Source organism: Agelaius tricolor, unplaced genomic scaffold (genome assembly GCF_023055355.1).
Source record: "Agelaius tricolor isolate 1412-34295 unplaced genomic scaffold, bAgeTri1.0.p SCAF_10, whole genome shotgun sequence".
Classification (NCBI taxonomy): Eukaryota; Metazoa; Chordata; class Aves; order Passeriformes; family Icteridae; genus Agelaius; species Agelaius tricolor.
Genome location: NW_027269270.1, coordinates 3,341,318 through 3,368,230, shown reverse-complemented (window position 1 = coordinate 3,368,230; position 26,913 = coordinate 3,341,318). Strand labels below are relative to the sequence as shown.

The 26,913-nt window shown below is 46.6% G+C and overlaps 1 protein-coding gene across 3 annotated transcripts in view; it reads right to left on the bottom strand.

Moving 5' to 3' along the window:
* SLX9 (SLX9 ribosome biogenesis factor) overlaps window positions 1-26,913 on the bottom strand; it is a 40,397-nt gene that overhangs the window by 3,934 nt on the left and 9,550 nt on the right. For all 3 annotated transcript variants that reach the window (XM_071434438.1, XM_071434440.1, XM_071434437.1), the window contains exons 3-4: window positions 3,703-3,771; window positions 522-675 (exon numbers count right to left, since the gene is read on the bottom strand). In XM_071434438.1, coding sequence (XP_071290539.1) covers window positions 522-675; window positions 3,703-3,771 — 223 coding nt within the window. The remainder of the gene's footprint in view (window positions 1-521; window positions 676-3,702; window positions 3,772-26,913) is intronic.

The following is a 26,913-nucleotide window of genomic DNA, read 5'->3' as shown; positions in this document are numbered from 1 at the left end:
AAAGGTCTGGGATAGGGAGAGACAGAGCTGACAGTGTACAGGGAACAGCCAACTCAGCCATGCTCTTGGCCAAAGTCACACTACAAAACAAAGAGTCTGGCCACAGCACAAAGGGCACTGCTCAAAGGCTTGAAGTGCCTCAGGATAAAGCCTGGATGAAGGCCTGGAAGGATGGAATGTCAGGCTGCAACACCACAAGACGAGGTTATCAGGTGAGCTCAGCAGCATTACAACATGGACACCTACGTGCCACTCCTGCAGCTCCCAGGACATCTGGATGCTCCCAGCCTGTCTCATGCCAAGCCTCATCCAAGCAATATGGTTCCCCTCTCAGCTGTGGGTTCAGAAGACACATCTCATCTTTTTTTCTTGTGCCAAGTGAAGCATCAAAATGGTTAATATAGAGTTGTGAATGAGACCCTGTTCTCCTGACCATGGCCTGCAGCTGCAAGCTGAGCTGAAGGCCCCTTCACCCTGCAGGAAGAAGGGAAACACACAGCCCATCTCCAAATGGCACCAACCTTTTGAGAGGCTTCCTTGCCCTGCCACCTGTGGTCAGGTAAGAGAGCTCAGGCAGGGCTTCCATCAAGGGCTGCATGTCTCCCACCACAGGTGTTGCTTTCCGCTTCGCTTCAGCTTTTTGCTTTTGCCTGGCCATCTTCACACTTTCTATTTCTGCATCAGAAACAAGGCATTACTGCAAGAAGAGGAAAGGCCTGCAGGATATAACCCCTGAGCTAAGAAATAAGTTGTTTTACCATTTACAACAGGCCAGAGGTGATATAAACCAGAGGAAAAAATGAACAAAAAGCAGCTGGGTCATGCCCTCTGTTGATGTGTTGGCTTGTAACTATATATATCCCTTCTGACAGTGCAATGGGAAGTGAAATTGCCAGATTTTGTCTGTTTCCATCCCTTACAATGTTCATTGCTCTCAGCAAAACTGCACAGGAGTCCTGGTGTGGCAAAAACCACATTGATCTTGCATGGAATTGGCAAACAAGAGGGGAAGGGACAACACAAATAGAGTCAACTCCAAATCTGGCCTTAAACAGGCACAGCCCCCTGTCTGCGTTGCTGTTGGGACCAAACAACAGTCTCCTAGCACAGGCAGGAAAGATGGACTAAATGTCAGTTGTTTACTGAGTCTGAAGAGAGTCAAGGCTCCACCTCAATGACTCATTGTGGAGTGCAAGCAGTCAGATGTTGGATAAACTGGACCCTTGGAAAGGCACTGCACCAAGCAGCAGATGCACGTGGCTTTTCTCAGGACCAGGTTTTCCTGTCTGCCAGCAGCAGCTCAGACAAGGGTGTGGGCACAGAAAGCCCCACAAATGTTACATTTGTCTCCTTCTTTGTCTTAAGAGGTGAACATTAAAAGCCACAGGCTTCTGCCTCAGTCCTTGAGGCTCCCTGATGTAGCACTAAGTTCCACAGCTGCCCATAATTCCCAAAGCCAGCAGTTTCAAGGGTGAGCACCAGCAGAATATGTCCTTTAGGACAGGCCACAAAAGCCCAGCACTGCTACGGGCCTCCAGCTGAATTCCAAGATATGCCCCACCTGACCCACAAGTCCCTTGGACAACTGCAAGGATTATGAGCTACAAACTGCTTGTGTGGATGTGACAGTGTGCCAGAAGCCATGGGGCTGAGTTGGTGACACAGGCAGGCCAACAGCTCCCAAGGCAGCGTGGCCACAGAAGCCAGAAGTATTTTTGGTGGGAGCACAACAGCAGCCAGTCCCACTTAGAGACCACAATCCTGGGTCTAATCCTGCTCCCACAGTCAAGGAAGCAGAACTCAAATTCAGTGGCTGCTCCTTTAATTAATACCTTCGCCTTGCTTCTTCTCCAGCTCAGCTGAGTAGAAGAGCAACAGTTTTTCATGAACTGCAGCTCTGCTGCACATGGATGTTTGTGACAAATCAGGATTGGAAACACTTCTCCTCACAGCAATCCCTGCCAAGAACACAGCTTTCTGTTCTGCATTACTTCTTTTTTTGGTCTGGCTTTATGAAGCTGACTACTTCAGTGCTTTCATAAACAGTATGTGCTGAAAATTTTCAGACACCTGATTCTGCGCAAACATCCCAAATTCTTTTCCTATGAAGTCTTGTTCGGATGAGGAGCCATGCAATAAATGTATTTTTAAATGTGCATACTTCTAATGTCTGAAGCATTACAGAAGTTTTTTTCCCCTCTCTAGTGTCTCCTAAGATTACTTATTGGAATGGGACAAAGTTTTGCATTTGCACTACTGGCTGATCTTTGGTTCCCAGGGTCTTGGCATCCAGTGTCACAAAAGCAGCCCTGGGACAAGAAGAAACAACAAACTCAGATTTAGGAAAACAGATGTAGTGATAACTTCAGCAGTCCAAGCTGGCTTCTCTTTTGGGGGACAAAAAGCTCTTTCTCCACAAAGAACTGGCAGAGTTTTTAGGTACTTCTGTGCCTGTAAAGCACTTCTAACATCAAATCTCTCCTAAGACAGGTAATTTAGCCTGGAGTTTACTGTCTTGGTGTTCTCCTCAAAGCCAAGTCTCTGCATTTCACTTGCATTCTCTCATCTTAGTAATTTCAAAGCCAAGAGAACAGGAAAGAGGCCACAGCAGGGCCAAAATAGCACACATGATCTTGGGAAAGACTGATGCTACAAAGGCATCAAGAAGGCTGGATTAAGACCCTGCAGGGATCCTGCTCCTGGGCTTTTCCAAAGCAGCTGAACTTGACTAGCACAGCCATCTGTGTTCTGTGTCCAAGCAAGATGTCCAGGCACTCAGCAGCTGTGGGCTGGTTGTTTGGGAGGTTTCCTTCACATTCATGTGTGTTAAATTCATAACTTTTTATCTAAGAAGAGCCAGACACACCTTCAGTGCAGCTGGTGAAATCAAAGGTTAATGAACTTGGGCTCAGAGCTCAGGCACAGAGATCATTTGGTGTAGCAGAAAGCCACATCCCTTTGCCCCAAAAATAGTCTGTGTCCAACTCAGTTGGGAAAGAAGGTGCTAGGAGAAAAGGCTGTCCCAAAAAGAGGTGACACAAGGAACCCCTCTGCCACATTGGGTACAACTGCATAGTGCCCTACTGTGCTAAGACACTCAGAGCAAAAATAGGAAAAGAGAAGCATTTCTGCCATGGGCTGGGCTTGTTTAGCTCATATTTCACTGCCTCGAGAAAGGCCAGACTGTCTGGTGAGTGGGTTCACTGACCTGTAGCATGTGGGAAAGAGCAGTAACACAGCCAGCAGTGTCCACAGCTCTCCCCTACTGAGGGGGCAGCAGAGCCCACTGCAGGGTCTCACCACAGAGGTCTGGGATTAGCTGGTGGCAGCATGGAACTCAGCTCCAGCCTGCCCTGCTATCCCCAAGGCTCCTGGGTGAGGAGGAGCTTCACTAGACAGCTACTCACATCTGTACCAGAGTTTTAGAAGACAGAAAAATATGCTAACCTTACATGGGCACAGTGCCCTTCTGCATAAACAAAGGGTTTATGGAGTCACATATATTACACATGGTAAAAATCAAAAGCACAACTGGGGCAATGACTAAGTCTTGGTGCTAAACACTGAGAAACAATACCTGGCACTTTTATGTCAGTGCTGGGGAGGGATGAAGATTTCTGAGAAGCATTCTGTCACCCAAACCCAGAGTACAGAGATCCATCAGAACTATGCTCTGTGATACCATGTCACAGGAATACTCACTCTGCAGCCATCTTTCCTTCCTCAGCTTCATCTTCTCTTTTTTAGAAAGTATTGGTTTTTCTTCCAAACCTAGAAGAGAAGAGACATGAGATGGAGCCTGGCTCCTGCATAACAGATTGTGTTTGACCCTTGAAGCTTTTGAACTTGCTGGCATGGCAGGCAGGCTGCAGGCAGACCCAGAGGCTACCCTGCACCCCAGCTTTTAGCCCAACATATCAAATCTGCCTTGCTGCGAGTTAAAAAACAACAAACAAAAAAGCAGATCAGATCATCAAGCATAGGATCACAGAATGGTATGGATTGGAAAGGACCTCAAAGCTCTTCCCATTTCAAACTCCCCTGCTGTGGGGCCCAGAGCAGCTTGTTCCAAGCCCTGTCCAACCTGGCCTTGAACACTTCCAGGGATGGGGCAGCCACAGCTCCCTTGGGCAGCCTGTGCCAGGGCCTCCCCACCCTCACAAGGAGAAATTTCTGAAATATATCCAGGGCAGCACTAAGGAGCAGCTGGTCACTGGCAGCCTGTAAAAAAGACTAGTACCTACTATTTACCAAATTCAGTGTTTGGAAAGCAGCTGTTAAGCACTGATGTCCAATATAAAGAAAAATATCATCACAAATATTTTTACTGGCCATCTGTTGCAAGTGCTATAAAATTGTATCTTATCTCACGTGTTTAAACCAAAATTGACCTTCGCCAACTTTTCTCCTGAAATGTGCTAGAAATACCAGAATTCTAATAAAGTAACAAGCTCCCTAAGGATCATGCCATTCACTTTAGCTTATTCTTAAATCTGGAGAAGAACAAGTACTTCTTTTTCCCCCCCAAAAGAAAGAGAAGAAAGGAATTCAATACAATTATGAAAACAACTCACTAAGGATAACTTCTCTGAAGCTACAGATCCTTTAGGATGATTTAAACAAAAGCATCCTTTAATAATTTCTTAAGAACAGAACAAACCTGCTGAGGCTAAGGCGACCTTCCCATAAAACCAACAATGGCCACCACGTTTTGAGTTTCTAAGACAGGGAGAATGAAGCTGGAGCTTCCACAGCTTCATTTCCCAGAAAAATAAATTCCCAAAAAGCACTTACTAAAACCACATTTGTTGTGGTATCAAAGCAGATGCTGAAAGAATAAATTGCATGATCCAATAACCAGCTCTGTGTTATGCCCACCCCCATCACCCCACATTTCTGTGGTTTCAGGGAAAAAAAAGGATGAATGACAGTCAATTATCACATACATATTATTATTATGGAATTATTATCCCACCCCAATGATCTTCAGAAGGCTGCCTGCACAGGACACCACAGCTGCTCCAGCCTGCCCACATTTCAGCCATGGCAATGCTGGGAAGATCTGCCCCTCATTTGGAAACACACTCATGACTTCACTGGAAAAACATCGCCTGGCAGCATTTGTTAATGAAAATAAAAAGGCCCAATTCAGCCAGCTGGCCAAGTCTAGTAATAACAGCAATTCAGGTTTGGGTTGGTATTTTATCCCCAAAACAGTAGTGGAATATTTAAGGAAACACAAAAGCTGTTTTCCTGGCAGGAACCCAACCCTGGTGCTGGCCAGGGTGGGGGAAGGTGGCCATAGATAACCAGAGAGTGCCTGAGGGAAAGGAGCTGCATCCCTCCTCTGCCAGCAGCCAGTTCCTGCCCTTTTCCATCACTTGGCTCCCTAGACACTCCAATTTCCATATCCCAGCCTGCCCTCAGAAGGCTGTTCAGCTGCTTGAAGGTGCAGAGTTGTGTTTGGCAGCTTCCAGTTGCGATGTCGAGTGCCAAAACCGCTGGAAAGCCACTGGAGGCCAGCAAAGGCAGAATTTAGCTAGTTAATTAACAGCACAGACTGTCCCCAAGGTAGCCTTTTATTTTTATTTAGCTTGCAAGCACCTCTGTGATCAAGCCAAATCACAGCTCTGTTTTAATTATTTTCCTGTGAAATCAGAAGGGTTTGAATCCCCCTCTCCAGCCCATTCCACAGGTAATTGAACAACACTTGCCTTTGAAACCCTATGAATGAAGGAAAGGTGAGCAAACCCCATTACATTAGCTAAGGATAATATCCATACTGTAAATTTGACAATCATTCATTTTAGCAAGAACATGCTTTCTTCTTTCTTCCCTCTGATCTGTGCAGTACAAGACATGCCAGATACAAACAGGTTATAAAAAAACCACAATAGCTTTTTGCCACCTACATCAAACATTTGGTGCTACTCCTGGCAATACTCAGGATTCTGCTTTCATGACAGAGAAGCAGATTTTTGAGGATGGCTTCCTTAATTTCAAAAATCTTGAGGGTTTTTTTGGTAAAGAACTCAGACTAAAAGTAAAAATAGGATATATATACACACACAGACACATATATATATATATGTGGCTATTTTTCATAAAGAAATCCTTAGACTAAATATATCTAGAAATATAGATATATATGTCTAAATCTATCTAGAAATCCCACCTTAGAAATCCCCATTTTATCTTTTCTAGGCATTCAGAAAGAAGCTGGAGTGAGTTAAAAGCTGTAACACTACAGGCTTCCCTGCCCCAAGATCCCACTATTTAATTTTGGCTCTGCAGCCAAGAGGGTTTGACAGTTCCAGGAAACTACGTTACTTGGAGCATTTGGCCATTCCCAGAAATATTCAATAAACCTGTGCAATGCCACATGGACAGAGGAGGGTCCTTCAGCACCAGGCATTTGCAAAGCTCCTCCTGGGCTATGAGACATTAAGAAACAACATGCAACATTAATTAATATTCCAAAACCCCAATGATACATAACAGTAAAGCTGTTGCTGCTCAAAACATAGTATTTTGGCAAACTGAAGTTAAATAACAACAGATGTTTTAATTTTAGCCTCAGTTGTGTAACAGCAAGAACGAGCATATGCCTACAGCTGTGGGATGAGTTAATGAAGGAAGTCAGACTAGATCCAAAAGCAGAGTATTGGGTGTGGTTTGGGGTTGTTTTCTTAAATTACATGGAGCCACTTGTAAATTGTGCACTGTTCTTGTCCAATAAAGAGCCTGGGAAATGGTAAGGACAGTCTCCTGGGGCACAGCAACAGTGCTGTGACCTGGCAGCTGTCACTGCACAACCCCTGAAGGTGTTGCTATTCCTCTAGGAACAGAGCTGAGGGACAACATGGGCCAGGCAAAAAGCCAGCCAAGATGTCCTCTGGCAGAGAGGATGCTCCACAGCTCCCTGCCCTCATCCCACCAACAGCTCCCAAAAGCACTGATGCACAAGGGTCACTAGTGTGACAAAGGCTTGGTGGTGGCAAGGACAGAGGCAGAGGGCTGTATCCAAACTCTTGGTCCTCCTGCTGTTAGGGGAGCCCTCAGAGACAGCTTGGTACCTGTATGTATGGGGCACAGAAAACACATTTGGGCTTTGCCCAGTCCAATCCCTGCCACACCCTGAGCAGGCTGGGGAACTAGTGCTGGAAGAAAAGGTGCCAGCTCCTGCTGGGCCAGGGCAGGTTTCTCCATGGATACAGCATTTGCTTTTCATGATCTAAAATAAGCCACATGATTTCTGTTCACACTTAATAATTACACCAGCATGCATGCACTCTTCCTGCCCCAACATGGAAGGTGTGAGAAATGACCCTCACTTTTAAAATTTAATTCCAACAAAGGAATAAGGAATAACCACAGTGCTGGAAGCTCCCCCCACCATGACTACCAGCCACGTGGCTCCTCTACAAAATAGATGCTCTGCCTTTTATATCTTTAGCTCCTCTGGAAGTTTTGTCAGTCAACTCTTTCCCTGCCATCCATTGGTGGAGGCAACTTTTTACATCTTGATTGGAGGTCAGGTGTTATTATGCTACCCCCCGGTGACAAGCCAGCCTCCTCTAAATGTCCTGGCTACCAAGGCTGTTATTACAAGGGGGGGAAGCAAAGAGGACTATGGAATGACATATTACAATAACATCACTATACAACTATATAATATCTATCACTTAATTGTGAGAGCCAACTATTACATCACTTATCTCTAACAAAGGCATCCTACAAAAAGTGGGATCTGCCTTCTCTGCCCCTTCAGATCTCCTGGTTATCTGAAGCACAGCCTATTTCCAAGGCTGGCTTCCCACTGGAAGCCCAGAGCAGCAGTGCAGCTTGTGTCCTCACAGCAAGGTCATGGCTCTGTCAGGCCTGGTAAACATCCCCAGGCTCCAAGCAGCCCCAGCACAGGCACAAGGCCTCCCAGAGCAGCCCAGCTCAGCCTCAGCTCACAGGGGCACACAGTGATGTTCCATTAGAGGGGGGAGCACATCCCCTCAGGAGATGACTGGCAAGTCACAATGTGCACAGCAGGCTGTGAAAGGCAACCCCAGAGACAAAGGCTGTCCTTACACACAGTGTCTAAAGTGCTGCTGGCACACTCAGCCCCTTGCACAAGGTCAGAGCACCTCCTTCTCCTCCTCTGCCCAAGGCTTGGTCCATTTTAGGTCCTCATCCTGCATGTTTTCAGCAGCCCTCCCCAGAAGAGAGGCTGCCCCAGTCACAGACAGGCACACAGAGACTGCTCAAGGTAGCCCAGTGTGTCACTGTTCCTAAAGCCACTTGTGCAGCTGAAGGTTATTTTTATAACCAAGGCTGAAATGCCACAGGGAACCCGGGTTTCTGAGCCAAGGACTGCAGAATGCCTTGTCTAAGACAGGAGCTTGGTATTGCTATTTCAGGCTCAGAGAATCAAAGAAATCATAGAATGGCTTGGGCTAGAAAGGACCTTAAAGACTAACTCACCACAAGCCCCTGCCATGGGGAAAAGAAAAAAGAAGAAAGGAAGGGGAAAAAAAAAAAGACAGGTCTCAGTACTCCCTGACATGGAAAACTTCAAAGTCCATGAAACAACTGCAGAAAGGCTCACCCACAGACAGGTGCCCTGGGAAACACATGCCATGTCAGGGGCTTGCCAAGACCAGGTGTGATCTCCTACAACAAACAGATTTCCAGCTTTGGGAGAATGAGTCTGCTTACAAAAAAAGACATTTTAAACTCCCCCACCCCCCCACCACTACCACTCCTTTCCATGTACATGCAACAAGGGTGTGTGCATTTCTTCCAATGAAAGAGTTCACCAAAAGTAACATAAATTACACAGTGCAAACATTCTCATTTGTCAAGGAATGGCATGGCAGAAAAGTTGACTTTTTCCTTGCTATCACTGGCATATATTTCCTCTCTGTGCAGCCCCAAAAGCAACTTAAATACCTGTGATCACAGTGAATTTCATTTTATGCCCAGCAGCTCTCAGCAAGCTCTGCTGCAGCTTCCAGCCTTACAGAAGGTCACTCAAGAGCCACAAGAGCAGCAGAACCCACGGCATCAGTGCACCAGCCCTGGAAGCATTCAAAAGGTGCAGATGTGGCACTTGGGGACATGGCTTAGGGGCACACCTGGCAGTGCAGGGGGAATGGTAGGACTCAAAGAGTTTTCCTAACCTTAACAACTCCATGTTATAGGAATGGCAAAGCCTTCTTGCAGTCAAGCTGGTACAGGGACCTGTAGGTCTGCAGCAGCCTCGGATTTTCCACACAGACAAGAAACCTGACTATTCCAACATCCTGCCTGAACATGGTGAGCAGAGAAACCCCACAAGAGGCTTCTGAGAGCAACTTCACAGCCCTGGCCCCATCAAGAGAGGAGAATCAACCATGTTTTCTTTGCTTCCACCACCCCATAAATAAGCCCAAGAGAAACATCTCCAGCAAGTGCAGACAGAGCTGAGGCCAAATGCTGCTTCAGGCAGCACCAGGGAAGCCTGGATCCTGCCTCCCCCAGAGGAAACAACAGCAACTGGCTCAAGATATTCCTGAAGAACACAAGTTGGTGAGCCTCTACAGGGGCAGTAAGCATTGCCATCCAGTTAGAGCAGCTTCCTCTGCTGCAATTCAGACATAGGGGAAGATGTAGGAATACATATATATATATAAAAACCAGGATACACATTCCTCAAGATCAGACTCTTGGGGGAAAGCTTCCCTGGGAGCACAGGCAATCCTCACTTCCCCAAAGACCAGCCTTCCCAGAGGTGCAGCACCCAGCCCTGGCAGAAGTTTTGTAGATAAGCAACACTTGACCCTCCTTGGGATTACAGCCACTATACCTGCTTTCCTGCTCCTGCAGGTCTGACAGCATCTGCAGTGCCTCTGCCCCACATCTGGATGTGTGAGGCCACATCTGGAGTGATGGGTCCAGTCCTGGGCTCCCCAGGACAAGGGAGACATACACTTGGGGGAGTTAATCCAGCTAAGGGCCACTACAATTATTAAGGAACTGGAGTGTCTTCTACTTGAGGAAAGGCTGGAAAAGAGGACTCAAAGGAAATCCCATAAATGTGCATAACACCTGGTGGAAAGGAAGAGGAGGAGGGAGACAGACTATTCCCAATGGTGCCCAGTGACAAGAGACAAGGAGCACACAGTTTTTGGGATCATTTTCATGATTTTTTTAAATTGTCAGGAGGTTATGGAGCCCCCAGGTCTCCACCCACGGAGATATTCAAAACCTGACTAGATGCAGTCCTAAACAACCTGCTTTATCTGATCAAAGTGGACCACCAAAGTAGACTCCAGTGAGTCTGCAGCACCATTTGGACAGTTGGCAAGTGGATAAAAATGTGTATTTTAGCAACAGAGATACAGGCACCTCAGCTATTTGTGTGAATGTTGCAGTTTCAATAAAGGGCAGTGAGAAGAGCAGAACACCACTTCTATAAAAGCTTGAACAGCAACCAATCTCTGGAATGAGATTTATTCTGAGACTGGGAGTAATTCATGTTTACCAATGGGTAAAGTCTCTCCTTAGGGCTTACTGAGGGAGGCAGAACACTGAAACATTACTATGCTTTTTGACAATGCCTTACAGGCCTGCATTTGAAAGAGATTTTCCCCAAAATATCTTTTCCTTTCCTGCTAATAAGATTACCTTTGACTATCCTGTCCTTTGAGAAGCTTTCAAAATCAGTAGTTCAGTATCTCTGCAGTATTACACAGTGAAAGATCTAGATCTGAAATAGTTACACTACTGCATTTTATCTGGTGCTTCTTATTTATCCAAAAAGCAAGAACAGTTTACCTTAATTTCCTTGTCTTTTAACTGCATATTAGCTAGCAGACAATTAAACTGGCATTCCCTAGGCAAGTTTTCCATCTCCAGCCACTGGTTCCTATAACCCCTCTCATACTGTTTTTGGCATCTGGTGTTTCTTTTACCTATGCCTTCATACATGCTCTTTCAGCACCTTAGGGGAGGCAGCTCTGCTCAGCTGTACTTGTTATTACATTCCCAGTGGATGGATTCAGTGGAGACACTGCATTTTATCACAGAATCACAAAATTATGTGCATTGGAAGGGCCCTTAAAGATCATCTAGCTCCAGCCATGCCTGCCTCAGGCAGCATTTCATGCTGCATTTCCCCTCAAAGCCAAAGCAGTGGCCTGATGGGGTGCTGGAGAAAGGTGAGAGAGCAGACAAAAATAGGGAAAGAGAGGGAAACAAAATATGGATTTAAAGATGCTCAGAGGACAGAGGGACAGACTTCCAAGGCAGACAGACAAATATGTCACTGTCAGCTGCCACTGCAGCACTGGCAGCAGACCAGCTGCACACAGGAGGAGGCATGAGACATCACCCAGAATGAGTTGTGGAGTTGTTTCTGTTTCTCAGGGATTACAGCAAACACCAGGATCTGTAATGTGCAGAGCCCCACCTTACCCCCACCCCTACACACAATACATTCCATGGATTCATTTCTTTCTTTGCAGAAGTACCCAGTTTTCCTCATTTCTTGGAGCCAGGTTTAGCATTCAAAGCCACCTTCCTGGGAAATACAGGCCATGGAGGGATTCAGACAGATTGCATCATCTGGAATCATTCCTTTAACTGAAATGAGGAAGGACAGGCAACCAGACCATGCTCACTGTGCAGCTTGGTGAAACAAGTGCCTGCAGGAACCACTCCCTTCATCATCTGACAGGGCAGGGATGCAGCCAGTAGCAAGAGCTACAGCTGGACCTTTCCCCAGATGGAGATGGAAAAAAGAGGCAGGAGGAGCCCCAGGGCTCAGCCCTTCCATCCTGCTAAGCAAAGCCAGTGCACACTTAACCGGATGGCAAGTGTTGGGGAAAGAAGAGAAACTAATAAAACAAAATAATGCAGCATTGCCAGCTGGTCAAAGGAAGGGATTGTCCCACTCTGCTTTGCACTGGTGTGGCCTCACCTCAAGTCCTGTGTGCAGTTTTGGGCACACAAACAAAAAATGTGGTTTTTGGGTACCAAAAAACACATCAAGCTGATAGAGAGCTTCCAAAGAGGGACCACAAGGATGGGAAAGGGTCTGGAGGGGAAGCCTTATGAGGAGGGGCTCAGGTCACTTGGTTGAGCCTGGCAAGACTGAAGGGAGACTTCACTGTGGTCTTCAACATATTCCTGAAGGCAAGCAGAGGGGCAGACACTGACCTCTTCACTCCTGTGACCAGTGACAGCACTCAAGGAAGGGGCAGGGAGCTGAGTCAGGGGAAGTTTAGGTTGGATATCAGCAAAGGACCTCTAAGATCATCAAACCCTAACACCAGTGCAGGTTCCACCATTAGGCCATGTCCCTAAGCACCACAGACACCTTCTGAACACTTCCAGGGATGTGAGTCTGCCACTGCCCTGGGCAGGACCCTCCAATGCCTGATCATCCTTTTAGTGAAGAATTTTCCCCAGTATCCAACCCAAACCCCCCCAGTACAACATGAGGCCATTTCCTCTGGTCCCTTGCTCCCTGGGAGCAGAGCCCAAGCCCCTCCTGGCTGCACCCTCCTGTCAGGGAGCTGTAGAGAGTGAGAAGGTCCCCCCTGAGCCTCCTTTTCTCCAGGCTGAGCCCCCTTCTCAGCTCCTCCTCATCAGGCCTTTGCTGCAGACCCTTCCCCAGCTCCACTGCCCTTCTCCGGACACGTGAATCATCTCCCCCCACACACACTGAGGTCAGGCTATGAGATGTTTCACACCAGTTGTGGCACAGGGGAAGCTGGCAGGGACTGTTTCAGGGTAATCACACAGCTCCTATTAAAAGCTGCCTTTGGCCAGAGGTTCTTAAAGAATTTTAATGGACAGAATCCAATGTGAACTGGTAGCAAACATTTTTTTTTTCCATATTAAGCCACGTATCCACAATGGATCCCCTGTCTAGGGCTAAGGGTGGGGTGGGAGTCAGAGCAGTGAAGACCACCAGGGAGCAAGGGGGACAAGGTGGATTTTTTTGCACTCTCTGTGATGTGGAGGCTTGGCAGACAGACACATCTTCCAGCCAGTAGCTGCTCAGCTCCTCAATCAAGTCAACCACTGGCAGATAGTCTGAGTCAAGGAGGCACTGCCATTTCCCAGGAAGCCTCTGGAAGCAAGATGTTAACTGGGATTACTCCAGCCTGGCTGCCCTTAGAAGTAACCACTGAGGTAGTGTAAGGCTTCTGAAAATTTATGATCAGCAGAGAACAACCAGCAGGAACAGGCAAGAAACAACAGCACCAGCAAAAGAGCAATGCCCAGAGAGCACCACTGGTCAAGGGACTCATAACCATTAAAAGGCAAAAGAAATAGCAAACACCACTGCAAGGTCCATCTACACCCTTCCTCTCAACACACACACACTATGCCAGCCAGTAGGTAACAAACATTACTGGAATGACATCCTCTTACACATAATTAATATATTAACTCATTTGACTGCTGAATGCCCAGTGATCAATACTTAATTATATTTCCAGGCAACAATGCCAGCCAGAAACTGCATTGAGTAGACTTTGCAGATATTTAACTCCAGGGTAAAAAAAACAAAACCATCACAGGATCAGCAATAAGGGGGAGTTACATACAGGAGCTTCAGCAGCACAGAGAGGAGAGAAAAGATCACATCACAAATGTCTCCACAGCAAAGGAGGAAGAATTGAGCCATGAAGGTCAAGAGAAGACTGTCAAAACAGGCTGAAATCATAGTTTCAAATGACAGGAACATAAGGATGAAGCTCTTGCAGAGAGAAAAAGGGGAGAAGTAGGAACAGCAAGGGAAGGGGCAGAAACAAGGATATTACAGGAAGGTGGACACCCATAGGACACCATTAAATGTTCAGTGAGCTTTGTCTTCCAGTAGAAAGGTCACAGCAAAAGCAGACAAGTGGGGCTGCCACAGCAAAACCAAAGCCCATCTGGGCAGACAGGGAGAAGAGCTGGCAGGGGGATCATTTCTGCTCCTAGCCTGGTGGCCTGAAGCACCTACTCACTAAGCCCTCTCTTCTCCACAGGGCACATGAGGCACAGATTGGACAGATGCTCTCCTTCCATCAGCTCACAAGGAATAAGCACTCAGGGGCACAGCAGAAGGCAGAGAAGAGCTGGGAGCAGAGAGAACTCTCCCTATTTACTGCCTCAGTGTCTAGTTTGCTATAAGGGCATCAAGTACTTCACTCCATCAACTTCCATTTGAGAAGCAATTGTGCTTATGCCAATCAGGGTTTTCCAGAAAAATCTTAACCTATGACTTTTGAAACATGTCAGCTGACCCAAAAGTAACATCCAAGCCTGATCTCTGCACCCCTCCATCTCCTCTGGTAACAACTCTTCCAACAGCAATATGGACTTGCACTTGCCCAAAGTAGGAAAAGACTAAAAAATCTAAAACTTATTCCTGAAGCCCTCCCTTGTTCACAAGTGTCCAGAAATACAAGGATACAATGAAAGCACAAGGGCAAAACCATGAGAAATCCTTTGAAGATCCACAGAAGTATTCTTCCCAGCTAACAGTTTCCCTGCCTCTTCCTGGAAGATTTGCTAAATTAGCATCTAAAGGGTACACTGCAATCCAGACCTGAGTAAAGGGATTTTCTGGATGGCCCTGAATGCACCCTTCTAACACTGGCAAGTAGCTATCTCAGGCTGCCTTTTCAGCAGAGAGGATACTCCACCAGTAGCAAGGACCACCCTGCCACCACTGTTCAGAGAGCTGCACAGCTCAAGGACAAGCTGAAATGTCAAACCTCTGCTTCCCCCTACCTCCTCAAAACAAGTTCCATTAATCAGAAACAGTGCTTTAGCATCTACAATCAAGCTGGGATTTCACCAAAACACCTATTCCAATAAAACATGTCAGCAGTCAAAAAGCCTGAGTGTATTCAACCACACCTGAGGTAGGCAGCCCTCACCCTTGGCTGGGTGAGGAGGAAGGAGCCCTGATTTCATTTACTAAATTCTCTGTTCAGTAAATCTGTTCTCCTGGCAAACTGGCAGCCTCTTCCACCACATGCCTGTACAGGCAACATCTCCAGAACACCACTCCAAGGTCTCTGCATGCCAATGCCCCACCTACTGCTCAAGGGATTGCAGACACACTCTCAGCTCCTGCAGTGATGCTGGCAGGATGCTTGGGGGTACTTCGGGGAGCAGGGAAGGGGTCTGCAAAGTGCTGACTTGCTCCAGGGAATACTGAATGCAATATTGGATTGCTTGGCTCTAATGGACCTAAAGTAAAAAAAAAAAAAAAAAATCAACTGTAATTGACTTCCATGTTAATGACACAGAGTCAGGGCTGCTTCCCCTGGAAAGATCGACATGGAATGTGAAGCAGTATCAATACCATGGGCAGTATCAACACATGACATTTGGAAACTTGGCACAGAGACAACAGCAAGCAGACTCCACAGTAGCTCAGGGTGCTGGTAAATGAGAGCTTAGCTTGGCTTAGCTTATCCAAGCATTATTTGTTCAGTCTTCCACCCTGCCTCCTCCAGGTCCTGCACACAAACCCAACTGCCCTGCACCAGGTCAGCTTCCTGCTTCTTTAATGAGCTGAGCCAAACCAAGGGAGCTGTGTGTGGTCAGGAGCACAGGGAGCTCTGTCAGACAGCTGGACTCATCTTTCAGCCTTCAGCCCCAGGGTCTAAAGTACCCACAATCCATCTTAGACAGAAGTAAAAATTCATCAGTAGCAACATATCTCCAGCAGCCTGACATGAATGAGCACACAAGCACACCCAAGTCCTCAGGACAGGTTCACAAGCAAGGACAGAGGGATGTCTGCAGAACCTCTCCCAGCTGGAGGAGCAGGGGGACTCAGTGGATTTGGCCCTAGTGGTACCTACAGCTTTCCTCCTGTGCAGTTCACTAGTTTGTTTTTTGTAACAGTTATTAGGCACTGGATGTTTTAAGTACCCAGCTAAGCATTTTGAGGAAGGTGCTGCTTTAGACTCCCAAGGCTTTTCCCTGCTGGCTGCTGTCAAAAGATGGGAGTGCCCAGTTTGGATAGTCTTTTTGTTCTGACAGAGCACACCAGCTCCTATGCCAAGCCTTCTGGGTGGGTAGGGATGATCTTGTCACTGTAAGAGATTCAGCAGTGACAGCACCAGCCAAGCCATGAGAAATGTGAAAATCATTGGTAGACCCACCCCAACCCTCACCTTGCAAACACATTTCTCCCACACACAGGAACCATAGAAAAATAAATGTCTGACCATCAGAAGGAAGAAACAAAGTCCCTGATCAAACATTGCAGCACCAATTCTGACTCTGAGGGCAGCCTGGAAGCAAAAAACAGAAGCAGCTTCAGAAACAGCTCAGGGATCAACATCAAGCAGCAGGTTTTGACCTGCTCTAACACCAGCTCATCAACAGCCTGAAAAATCTTCCTTCCTCCCCTATTTCACCTTCTCCTTTAGTACTTTTAGCTACAGATTTCTTAGCTGGGTTCTGCCTCTTCCCAAGGACCTAATTAGAAAAACAGCCAGCCAAAATGCAGAGGCCACAGCTCCACAGGGAAAAAAGGCAGCATGCAGCAGGGAGAAAGAAGATGACCAGAGGCAGGACTTGGCACAACACCTCAACTTTGACTTTCTGGATTTCCCAGCCACACTCAGCCACAGAAGAGCCCCCATTGTTAGACAGAAGGTAAAGGAGAGGAGCAGCTGGCAGAGGACTCCTACAGAGAAACCTAGATGCACACTCTGAATAAAAAGCTTTGGGAGTGAATTCTGTGTCTCCCACATCTGCCTGTTAAACATTTACAATGAACACTGCTACAGCATCTTTTCCTTCTCTTCTTCCCCACAGACTGAGTTAAATCTGTATAGTTAAGCCTGCTGTGCCTCCCCTCTCCTCCTAAGGTCCCATAACTGTTCCAGGAATGAGCTTTCCACCATGCCTACAGTCCTCTCTTGCTTTCCTACTCACTCTTTAGGGGTACTGGGATGTCAACAGCTCTGCCTCAAAACCCAGAAGGGAGAGCTTAGGAAAAGATGAGCCCACCAAGACTACACAACAAAAAACTATCAGCTCAAGACTATCAGGAAGCTGGTGGTAAGAGGCTGTGCAAGCCCACCAAGGATGCAGCAGCTTTCAGACACATATAACAACAAAGTGCCTGAACTGGCTCCTGGAGAGGTGCTGACATGAAAAAATCATGCAGAGATGCAGACACGAAAAAATCATGCTGAGATGTCTGGACACTAGACTTTCCCCCACAGGGACCTCAAGAAAGAGAAAAAAATACAGCAGATATGCATAAGATTTGGAGACACACATCTCTGCATCCTGATTTACACAGCCCTATAAGTTACATGTTCTGTGTTTGCACAGCAGATTCCTGACTGGTCCCAGGCACACGACAGAGCATAGGATACACATAAAACCAGTGCTACTCCCTCAGCCACTCCTCTGGCCTGTGTGGCCCAGGGCACATGCCCAGAGAGGAGTATGTGCCTCTAAATGAAGGATGCAAACATGACAGAAACTTCCCTTCAGATGCGAACACGGGGATTTTACAAGGAATAAACAGGCACAGCTTGAACTGCAGCGTAAGCAAACAAAGAGAAGAAAACAGAATTAGAAGAGAAACCCAGCAGAGGACTCAATGCTCTGCTCTGCTTTATGAACGGGCATGAGGTGAAAAGGAAGGCTTGGGGGATCTCTGCAGTGTGCAGAGACCAGGCTCCAGTGAGACCCAAGCCAGTAGCACAGACACATCCTTTGCTGGGACAAAGGGATAGAAAGTTCCAGCTTCTTCTAAGGAGTTCCCAGTGCTTGACCCTGGGCAAGAACAATGAGAAGTTTAAAAAAGCCTTGCCCCACCTTACTTTCTTTTTGATGAGCTTTCAGTGCTGCCCTAGTTAATCCAATCAGTCCCTGACCTTTCTAACAGATCCCTGCCTCTGCTTTCCAAACAGTAGCTCTTTCCTGGCCTCCAAACAGTGGCATCCCAACCACTGGGGTTCAAGTTACCCTTTCCTGAAGGCAGCAGAGTCAGCATTTCTATTGCTTACTGTATTCTTGCCCTTGTTTGCTTGTTGAACTGTCATGTCTTCTCTCCTCCCCAGGGCTAAGTAGCCAACATTTCCAGTCTTGGCCACAGGCCTTATTTTCCAGACAAAACCTGCATATCCTATTTTGAAGCAAGAAACACAGAGCAAATGCCTGGTAGCTTACAGAAAAAAAAAGCATGTTACAATTCTGTACTTAACCTGAGATAGCATTGCCAGCGAATTCCTGCCATGTGCAGTGGACAAATTTCTTTCCCTGTTCTTTTTTCCCCACCAATTAATTCCATGATGGATCTGAAGGACAGCAGGAAGCACAGGAAAGAAGAAAGTCAGTACAGACTAATGACTGCAGAACAGGCTGGGAAGATATACCAATTTTCTGGCAGTTGCAAAAACGTTACAGGCAGAATAGGCAAAAAAGCCCAAAGCTTAACTTGTACCCTGTAAGTATTTTAATCAGCTGTTCTCAGTTCCAGCAGGTCTGCCACAGAATTGTATTAAAAGCACCCATGAGGTCAAATTCTTAACACTTTCATTCCAGTTTCTAAATTGCAACAGAAATACTGTAATGACAACTTGATGCTAAAATAGTCAAGGGGCAGGGTGACTGCATGAATGTATTGGGGACTGGGATCAGGGCAGGAGCAGAAAATTCCACTTTGGCACTTCTTAGCTGTACCATTGGCAGCACCTCTGCCCAATCTCCAGATGAAGCTTCAGGGGACAAAAAGAAGTCACTGAAAGTGGCCTGGAGGGAACACCCTCTGGAGCACCCACAGGCAGCCCCCTGGCCTTGCACCTTGTGTGGCCAGCCACAGGCAGAGGCTGCACACCAACACCTCACAAAGCATTAACAGAAGGCACTTGGAGGGCTTGAACTGGAGCCTGCTGTCCAGCAAACAGCACCACTGAGCTAAGAACATCCCAGGCCTGACCACAGCTGGGTGCAATGCCCAAGCAGAGAGCCCCTGGCAGGCAGTACCTCCCATGAATTTTTATTTTGGAGGATCTGCTTCCAATCCATGTGGGCACCAGAAATTCAGAACAACTATGGGCAAGGGGTCCTGCAACTTCACTGCCATTTCACTGAAGGATCTCTGCCCACCTTGAACCCAGCATCTTCCAGTTTGTTTTTTCCCCACTTATCTTACTGGAAGACACTGGGAACAAGTTCAGTCTCTGGGGCAAACCTATTTGATTAAACTTCATCAGCTCCTCTTTTTGTCAATTGACAAAAAGAGCTCTTTTCCAAGCAAAGGAGCTCTGATCAATTGAGTCATTGCTCATATTTCACACTTTTGGCACCAATGCCAAAAACCTGATCTGCAGATAAATGTGAAAGCTCAGGAAGGACAGCACTGGCTGCAGACAGTGCTGTGAGCTCCTAGACCTCCTTTGAGGTGAGGCACATGGGTTTTTCCTGCCCCTGTGCTAAAGAAGCTCAGTGAACCTGGCATCACTTTCACAGTCACAAGGACCTGGGCAATGCCTACCACACAGCAGAAAGAAAAGCAGAAGGAGAGTTTCCAGACACACTTCCTGACTGCTCCAATCAATTCTTTTTATGCAGTAATTACTCTGAACCTTACTCAGAGCTTTAGGACCATGGCAAAATTTCCACTGTGGCATTTTAACTGTTGATTAATTCTCCTCTCCTGGCACTCACTCCTCTTTGGATTCTCTAACATGCCTGGTCTCAGGCTCCCTGTGGCGTGAGTTAGTTTCCCCACTCACAACACTCCATGCATTGACAGTGAAATGAAAAAAGTAATCACATGTCAGAGCTTGCCCTTGATTGTTAAGTCTGTGTGGCAGATTAGCGTGGTGTGGTCCCCTCCCCATGCTGCCCTATCTATTGCTCAAGCATACGTCAAGGAGTTAATCCCACCATCTGCAGCTGTCAGAGCTCCTGCACTCCAGGAAAGGCACACACCTGCACTTTGGGAGCACTGAGGAAACACTGAGTCCAGCCACATCTTCTACCACTGAGCAGACACATATTAAATATAATCATACTCATTTCTTTTACCCAATAGTCTTTTTAGGCAATATATACAAAGTAATTTTAGATTTAGACACACAAAAGAGCAGCACAACTTAACCAGTAAAACACCAGCAGACTTTCATTATTTACATAATTTAAGAATTATTAGCTCAATCCAGTCACATTCTGATCAGTCAGTTCAAACACCACTTGCATCATAAGTGGCTTTGTAACACAGAGGACTAAAACACTAACATAAAGTAAGGAGGTTGAGAATACCCAGGAAAGCTTCCCAAGTAGCTTCTGCCAGGCATATGTTTGATCTGCAGCCCCCAGCTCAGCTGGGCAACACCTGACACACATGATTGGCAATGCAGAACACTTCCCATTCTTCCCTTTTTTGGGAGGACATACAGCAGATTTCAAAATTGGGAAATATTTGAAGAACAGAGCTGGAAAAATAACCACCTGGAGAAGTACAAGGCATAAAATCCTTGCTCTTCTGCTCTGTGATTGGAGTGGAGATGGAACTCGAGCCCACTCCCAGCATCTATTGCAGCTTAGCACCTGCTGAACCCAGGCACCCCTGCTGCCCCACAGGAGCACACAGCCCTCCCTGCTCAGAGGTTTATGTCTAGGCCAGAAGCAAGATGGCTGTTCTACCACAGCACTGTACAAATGAGGAACATTGATAAGGAACTGCTCCACCACAAGGTCAAGACTGAAGCTGTCAAGCAGGAGCCCCTCAAGGACAGATCAAGGCCATCCTATGTCTGCATGAAGCCTCTGTGTGATCATAATGGCACTTTAACCTTGAAAAGGTCGTGCTAGCTCTAGCATTCAAACATGACACAGTGAGCTACCACTTCTGATGGGGTTTTTTTCATGGTGGTGATGCTGATTAAACAGTTCAACAAGCCAAGCCCATGAAAACACTCATTCCAGGTGGTGCCCAAGCATGTCAGGTCTCCTTCCCTCCTCCTGGGAGCACAGACTGCCCTGTAAGTGGAACTGGTCCAAACACTGCTTCACATCTCTTCTGGCTGCCACTGCCACTTCTGGTGGCTGCTGCTTTTGTGCTGTCTCAACTGCTCTTCCGCTTCAGCTGACAATTCCGAGCTCCCAAAAGCCCTGAGGCACCAACAGGATCACCAGCTCTGTCATCTTACACAACACAGACACTCACAGAGCATCCTCCCCCCTGGACAGAGCCACATCCACACCCTGCTCCCGCTGCTCTGCTGGCTCCAGGGACACAGAGCACCACCCCACCACCAAGAGACCCCTGGGACCCTCACCTCACTGCAGAGCTCCCACAGAACTCTTCATCTGCTGACATGGAGGAGAGGCTTCTCCCTGTCAGGGAGCTCTTTGTCTGGCCCACAACGATTCTCACACAAGACTTGTTTTTCAGAAAAGGTCTTAGAGCAAGCCTCTCTACTCCAATATACCCATTTGGCTCACTTAAACACAGAAGAAATCTTTTAAAAAAGGAAAATCAAGGTGTGGGCCCCTCTAAAAGAGGTAAAAGCTGTTTTGTTGGGTTTTTTATCTCCAGCCCATCACCTCTTCACCTTTATTTTATTTCAGCCCTGCAGGTCAGCATCGGTTCCCCATTTTCAAATGACATTTCCCTGGCAGAACCTATTTTAAAGCAAGCCAAATTTTAAAAAAGTGGCAGGGCTCTGCCACTTGGTACTTGATGCTCTTGCCTGCCAGCAGCACAGGCAGACAATGAAGTCCATTTACACTGTCTGCACAAGCATCAATGGGCCCAGCCTCATCCACCTCACACAGAGATGAGATCAGCAGCTGCCAGCACAGAGCTGTGGAGAGAACACCCATGATGTTAAAAGAAATAACAGGGGATGGCAAAGGAACAAACTACCACGAATAGGTGCTTCTCTGACACTCCTTGTCAGCCCTCAGAGCTGCCAGACATTTGGCATTGCCTTGATCTCCTCAGGTCTGGGACTGCAGCAGCAAACCTTGAGACTGCCCATCCATGCCCTCACCTCTCACTCAGTGTCCCCACGCTTACAGGGCAACAAGGACTGGAATCCTTCCTGTGCTCCCAGAAAGTGCTCCCAGAACAGAAGAGCTACACACCCCTCACCAAGCAGTATCTGCAATACTTAGGCTCACCACACCCAAAAAAAACCACCTACTGAGAACACCTATAACCTCAACAAAATACCATGCTAGCTCCCAGGAGAGACTTTCATTATATGAGGGAAGGCAGCAATCTTCCTGCATTGCACAGAAGATGCTGGCAGGAATAGTGTTGCTCTGCATGAAGAAGGCTGTGGCATGAGCACTGTGCCTGCTAATTTCCTAATATGGATCACAGTCCAACGGAGTTCAATCCACACGCCTACAGACTCATCATGTTTCTCACTTGGTGTAAGACTGAGTTTCATCTTTTTACCCTGCTGACAGGATATTAATTTTACCTAATGGCCCAAGAGCTGCCAAGAGCTATGAGCCATTGTTCACATTTTTATGGCTTTGTTCAGCTTTCCTTCCCTGATGAGGAGCTCCCTATTAGCCCTGACTTTGCTGAGGTGTCACAGCATGACGTGAAGAAATGCCAGCTACATGGTGGATCCCAAACCAGAAGTGCAAAGCACAATCTGGACTTCTCCAGGAGGCAGGACTGATCCAAGCTACTGTGCCAGGAACAACATTTTGACAGTATCAAGAAGGTTGTTCCATCTCAGCAGTTTGTGGCTTTGGATATTGCCACCCTAAAAATAATTCAGGGCAGAATTGTGCTACAGAACTGTTAGCAGCCAAGAACATGGTGCTTTGGTAGAGGCCCCATGCACGTGAGGAACACAAGGCACTCCCAAATTCCTGAGGGACCTGTCCCTTGGCACCTTTGGGTAGAGGATAGGGAGATGAAGAAGCCTGCAGGATGGCAAAGCACACAACACACTGTGGGTAACAGAGAAAGGTGTCATGTCTCGCCCTGCCAACCCTCCCACCTGCTCCACCATGTCAGGCCAAAGAGCAAAGATTAATTAATGAAGCTTGGCTTCCACTGAGGACCCTCCAAAATCAGTCAGCTGTTGGAAACCAGTGGCTGATACTGCTAAACCTAAAAACAAATTCCTGCTATTCCAGCTGTCTTGAACCAGCTTCCCTTTTCCCAAAGTCAACAACATGCAAAACATCTCCAGTAAGATGGGCATGGGAGATGTTCAGTCCTAGCCAGGACTTGGACCCAGCTCTTCCAGAAGCCTGAAACACCCTGGCTACACAGTGCTACAGCCGCCTTCTATGAATGTTACATAATAAATAATGCATTTTAAGTATTGTGATGCTGGACTCCAAATCCCAGCCCCACTTAGCCTTTAAAGACAGTGCCATAATTATTTATAGTATTTCCATTCCAGAGGGTGGTGGGGGGTGTGCTATCAGATCTCATTTAAAGATTACTTTTGGATGAAGCAAGACTGGTTCTTTAACATTTTCTTCAAGCAGGAAAAGGTGGCAGCAGCAGCTGGAGTGCAGCAAACAAATCCATAGATGCATATGGACATATAGGTCAAATAAGAATTAAGCTGAGCAAAAAACAAGTTAGCTGTGAAATATTCTTTTGGCTGTTTTTCCACATACTGTGCTGACCATTTGTGGTTTAATCTTAGAGAAGCTCTCTCTCATATGAGCCTGCAAGCTCCCTAAGCTTCAAAGAAGCAATTTTTACTATAAATAATCCATATTTCTTTATACAGGCTAAGGTTTTCATATGAGCATTGTTGTTTTGTACACTTAATGCACCAGGAAAAACTGAAGTAGGAACTGGAAAATTTTGTTCTATGCCCTGCAGAGATGAAAAATAATCAAAAATATAGACCTGACCTAGAAAAAGGAAGACTTATTCTGCTGCCCTCTAATGAGCACTTCTAACATCTGAAAAAGAACACTCTGAAAAGAGATCTGTTCTGCAATGCCACAGGTACATCCTCTTGTGCTACAAAACTGTCAGCAACGCAGACACAGCTGGAGCAGCACCTCCTACATAGCAAAGACAGGCAGAAGAAACACCTAGATGGGCCCAAGGTCTGTTCTGTACTTCCCTGAATTCAGACTGGAGTGTATGGCTGTGTCCTGTTCTGCTCCCTTGCCTTGCCTGAAAAGAGGGAGGGGAGCAGTTCCTAATTCTGACCTTCAGGACACAAAGGCCTGTGTACCTGGTTACAGGTGTACACCTGACCTTGTTACAGGTACCACAGACATGGTGGAACCATGACTTGCTTCAACACCTGGGAGCCTCAATTAAAAGCAAAGGAATTCAGTTCTATACCAGAGTGTCTCTGCATCTGCACAACACTCAGAAGACATTCAGCTGAAAAACATAGTAAGGAACCACCACGGGGAAAGTTGTACCTCGTACTGAGTTTCATCTCAGTTTTTAGCGAGCTACTGTGATGCTGTGTGCTGATCTTGGCCAGCTGCCCACCCAGCTGTGCCCTCCCTCCTCAAAAGAACAGGGGAGAAAAATAAGATGAAGTTTGTGAGCTGAGGTAAACAACAGGGAGATCACTCAGCAATTACCATCACAGGCAAAACAGACTTGACTTGGGGAAAATTAATGTAATGTATTGCCAACTGAAGTAGAATTGGATGATGAAAAACAAACACTGAAATACCTTCTCCCCCACCAACCCCCTTCTCAGCTCCACTCCTTCATTCTGAGTTCTTCATTCCCAGCTCCCTTGAGCAGTGCACAGGGCCAGGGAATGGCATTACAGTCATTCTCTGCTGCTCCCTCCTCCTCACACTCGCCCACCGGGGTCCTGGTGACTGGAGCACCTCCTTTCCTCCTTTTCTGTCCCTGGTCTTTGTAGGGCTCTCTCACCTTATTCCTACTCCTTCTTAATGCTATCTTTTCCCAGAGACAGCACCATTGTGCCTGACAGTCTCAGCTGTGGCTGCACTTCAGCTCTTTGGACCTGGCTGTGCTCAGAATGTGACAGCTCTGGCTTCTGCCCTGCTACCAAAACCCTGCCACTTACACCCCATACAGGCCAATGCCCTCCCTTTTGGGGGAAGAAAAAACATAAAGTTACAATAACTCCCACATAAACAGTATCTAGACATCTGCATGCTATTTCCATAAATAAAAACCCACTCAGGTACAGACACTAAAACAACAAACACACCTGCAGCTGCAGAGGAGCACACCTAAGCCCAGCCCTACCCAAGCCCAGCCCTGCAGTCACAAATTACTGGCATGAACCAAAAGCAATAGCCAGAGGCTCTGCTGAGCAAAATACAGAAGTGTCACTGAACAAAGCAATTCTAAAATGGTGATTTCTGACAACAGAATTCCCGCAGTGTGCAAAAACCTTCCCATGTCTCCCTGTTGACAGGCACACCAGGTTATTTCAACTCCAACCACATTGTGAAATAACTGCTGCGTGCACAGACACAGCCTGTACCCACTGCAGCTGGGAATGTCCTCTCCATGCTAAAGAAGCCCATTCCCGTTACATAAGAACACTCAGTGACCTGAATTTACAAATAACCTTGGAGAGGAAAATAGACATAAGGAAAAACAAAGTGAAAAAGCCATGGAGCTAGGAAATGCAACAGAAATCAGCCCAGAGCATTTGCATGTGCACAGCCACACCAGGCACAAACATCCACGATCACAGAAGCCAAAATTCTCTACATAGATCTATTGATTTGCTGTGTGTTCTCCAAGCAATCAAAAAACAGAGCACACATGGGTCAGGGAACAAGTTGGTATCCCCCATTTTCCATCAAATTTCCTGCCTGGGACTCTCTGCAACACCACATTTCACTGGAGTTGGTTATCACTGTCACTATGTACCTTCCAGCTCACAGTCCCTCTCCTTGTGTGAGGAACTGCTTGGATAGCCTGTTCTTCTGCAGCACGATTTCCCCCAGAATTTTCTGTGGTTTGCCTAATGGAACATTTGCAGCACTGCTAGTTCAATCTAAATCTGTCCAAATTATCATTTCAAACAACCCAGAACATTCCAGTACCCACTGCATTTAATCCTTGCATAGCTGTGTTTCCCACATTTAGCTCAGAGAATGTATATCTACTGTGTTAAAACCTCCATAAAAAAAAAAAAAAAAAAAAAAAAAAAACAACAACCAAAACCCCCTTCTACAAGCCACTTGACTAAAAACCTAAGCCCAAATTAGATGTTATTACCAGTTATGCCACATATGAGCATCAGCAGTGCCACTCTGGAATGCTGAAGGGGATAAACAGATCTTGAGCTGACACGTACATTTTCACCCAAACATAAAGAAAACTTTGGTCCATAAATTGCTCACAAAAACCAGAATAAAGGATAACTTGCACAGAGTAGAAAAACATTATAGATCCCACTAGGTCTGAATGACAGACATGAACTTTTGAGATCTCCCTGTAACTCAGTAAGACCCACATTAGCAGGGCAGAGGTTTATCTCGGTAAATCAGAAACGTGATTTATTTAGCATAGAAGGAAAAAAAAAAAAGAGCAGCTTTTAACATAGGCATTTCCCAGAGGGCTAAGGAGAAAGCTCACTTATTCCTGCACCTCAGAAACATTTCAAGACAAGTCAGAAGGGGCAACCCAGAAGAGGGAAGCCTCTCACACCATCCACCCTTCACCAATTTTCTAAACAGAGTGTTTATTAAACTCCCAGGACACATATTTCAGAAAGACATTTGACAGTTGGACACATCATACCATTGCTGGTGACAAGGAAATGGCTCTGACTTCCAGAGCTACCAAGCTGCCCTTTCCACAAGTGCTTCCTCACTCCTCTTCAGATTTGCTTTCTCAATTCCTGCAGGGTTGAGCCATCCCTCTCCCACCCCACGAGAGGTTTACACTTTTGGAACTTGTGCTGGGAGGCCCTTTTGGCACCAGTGCAGAGC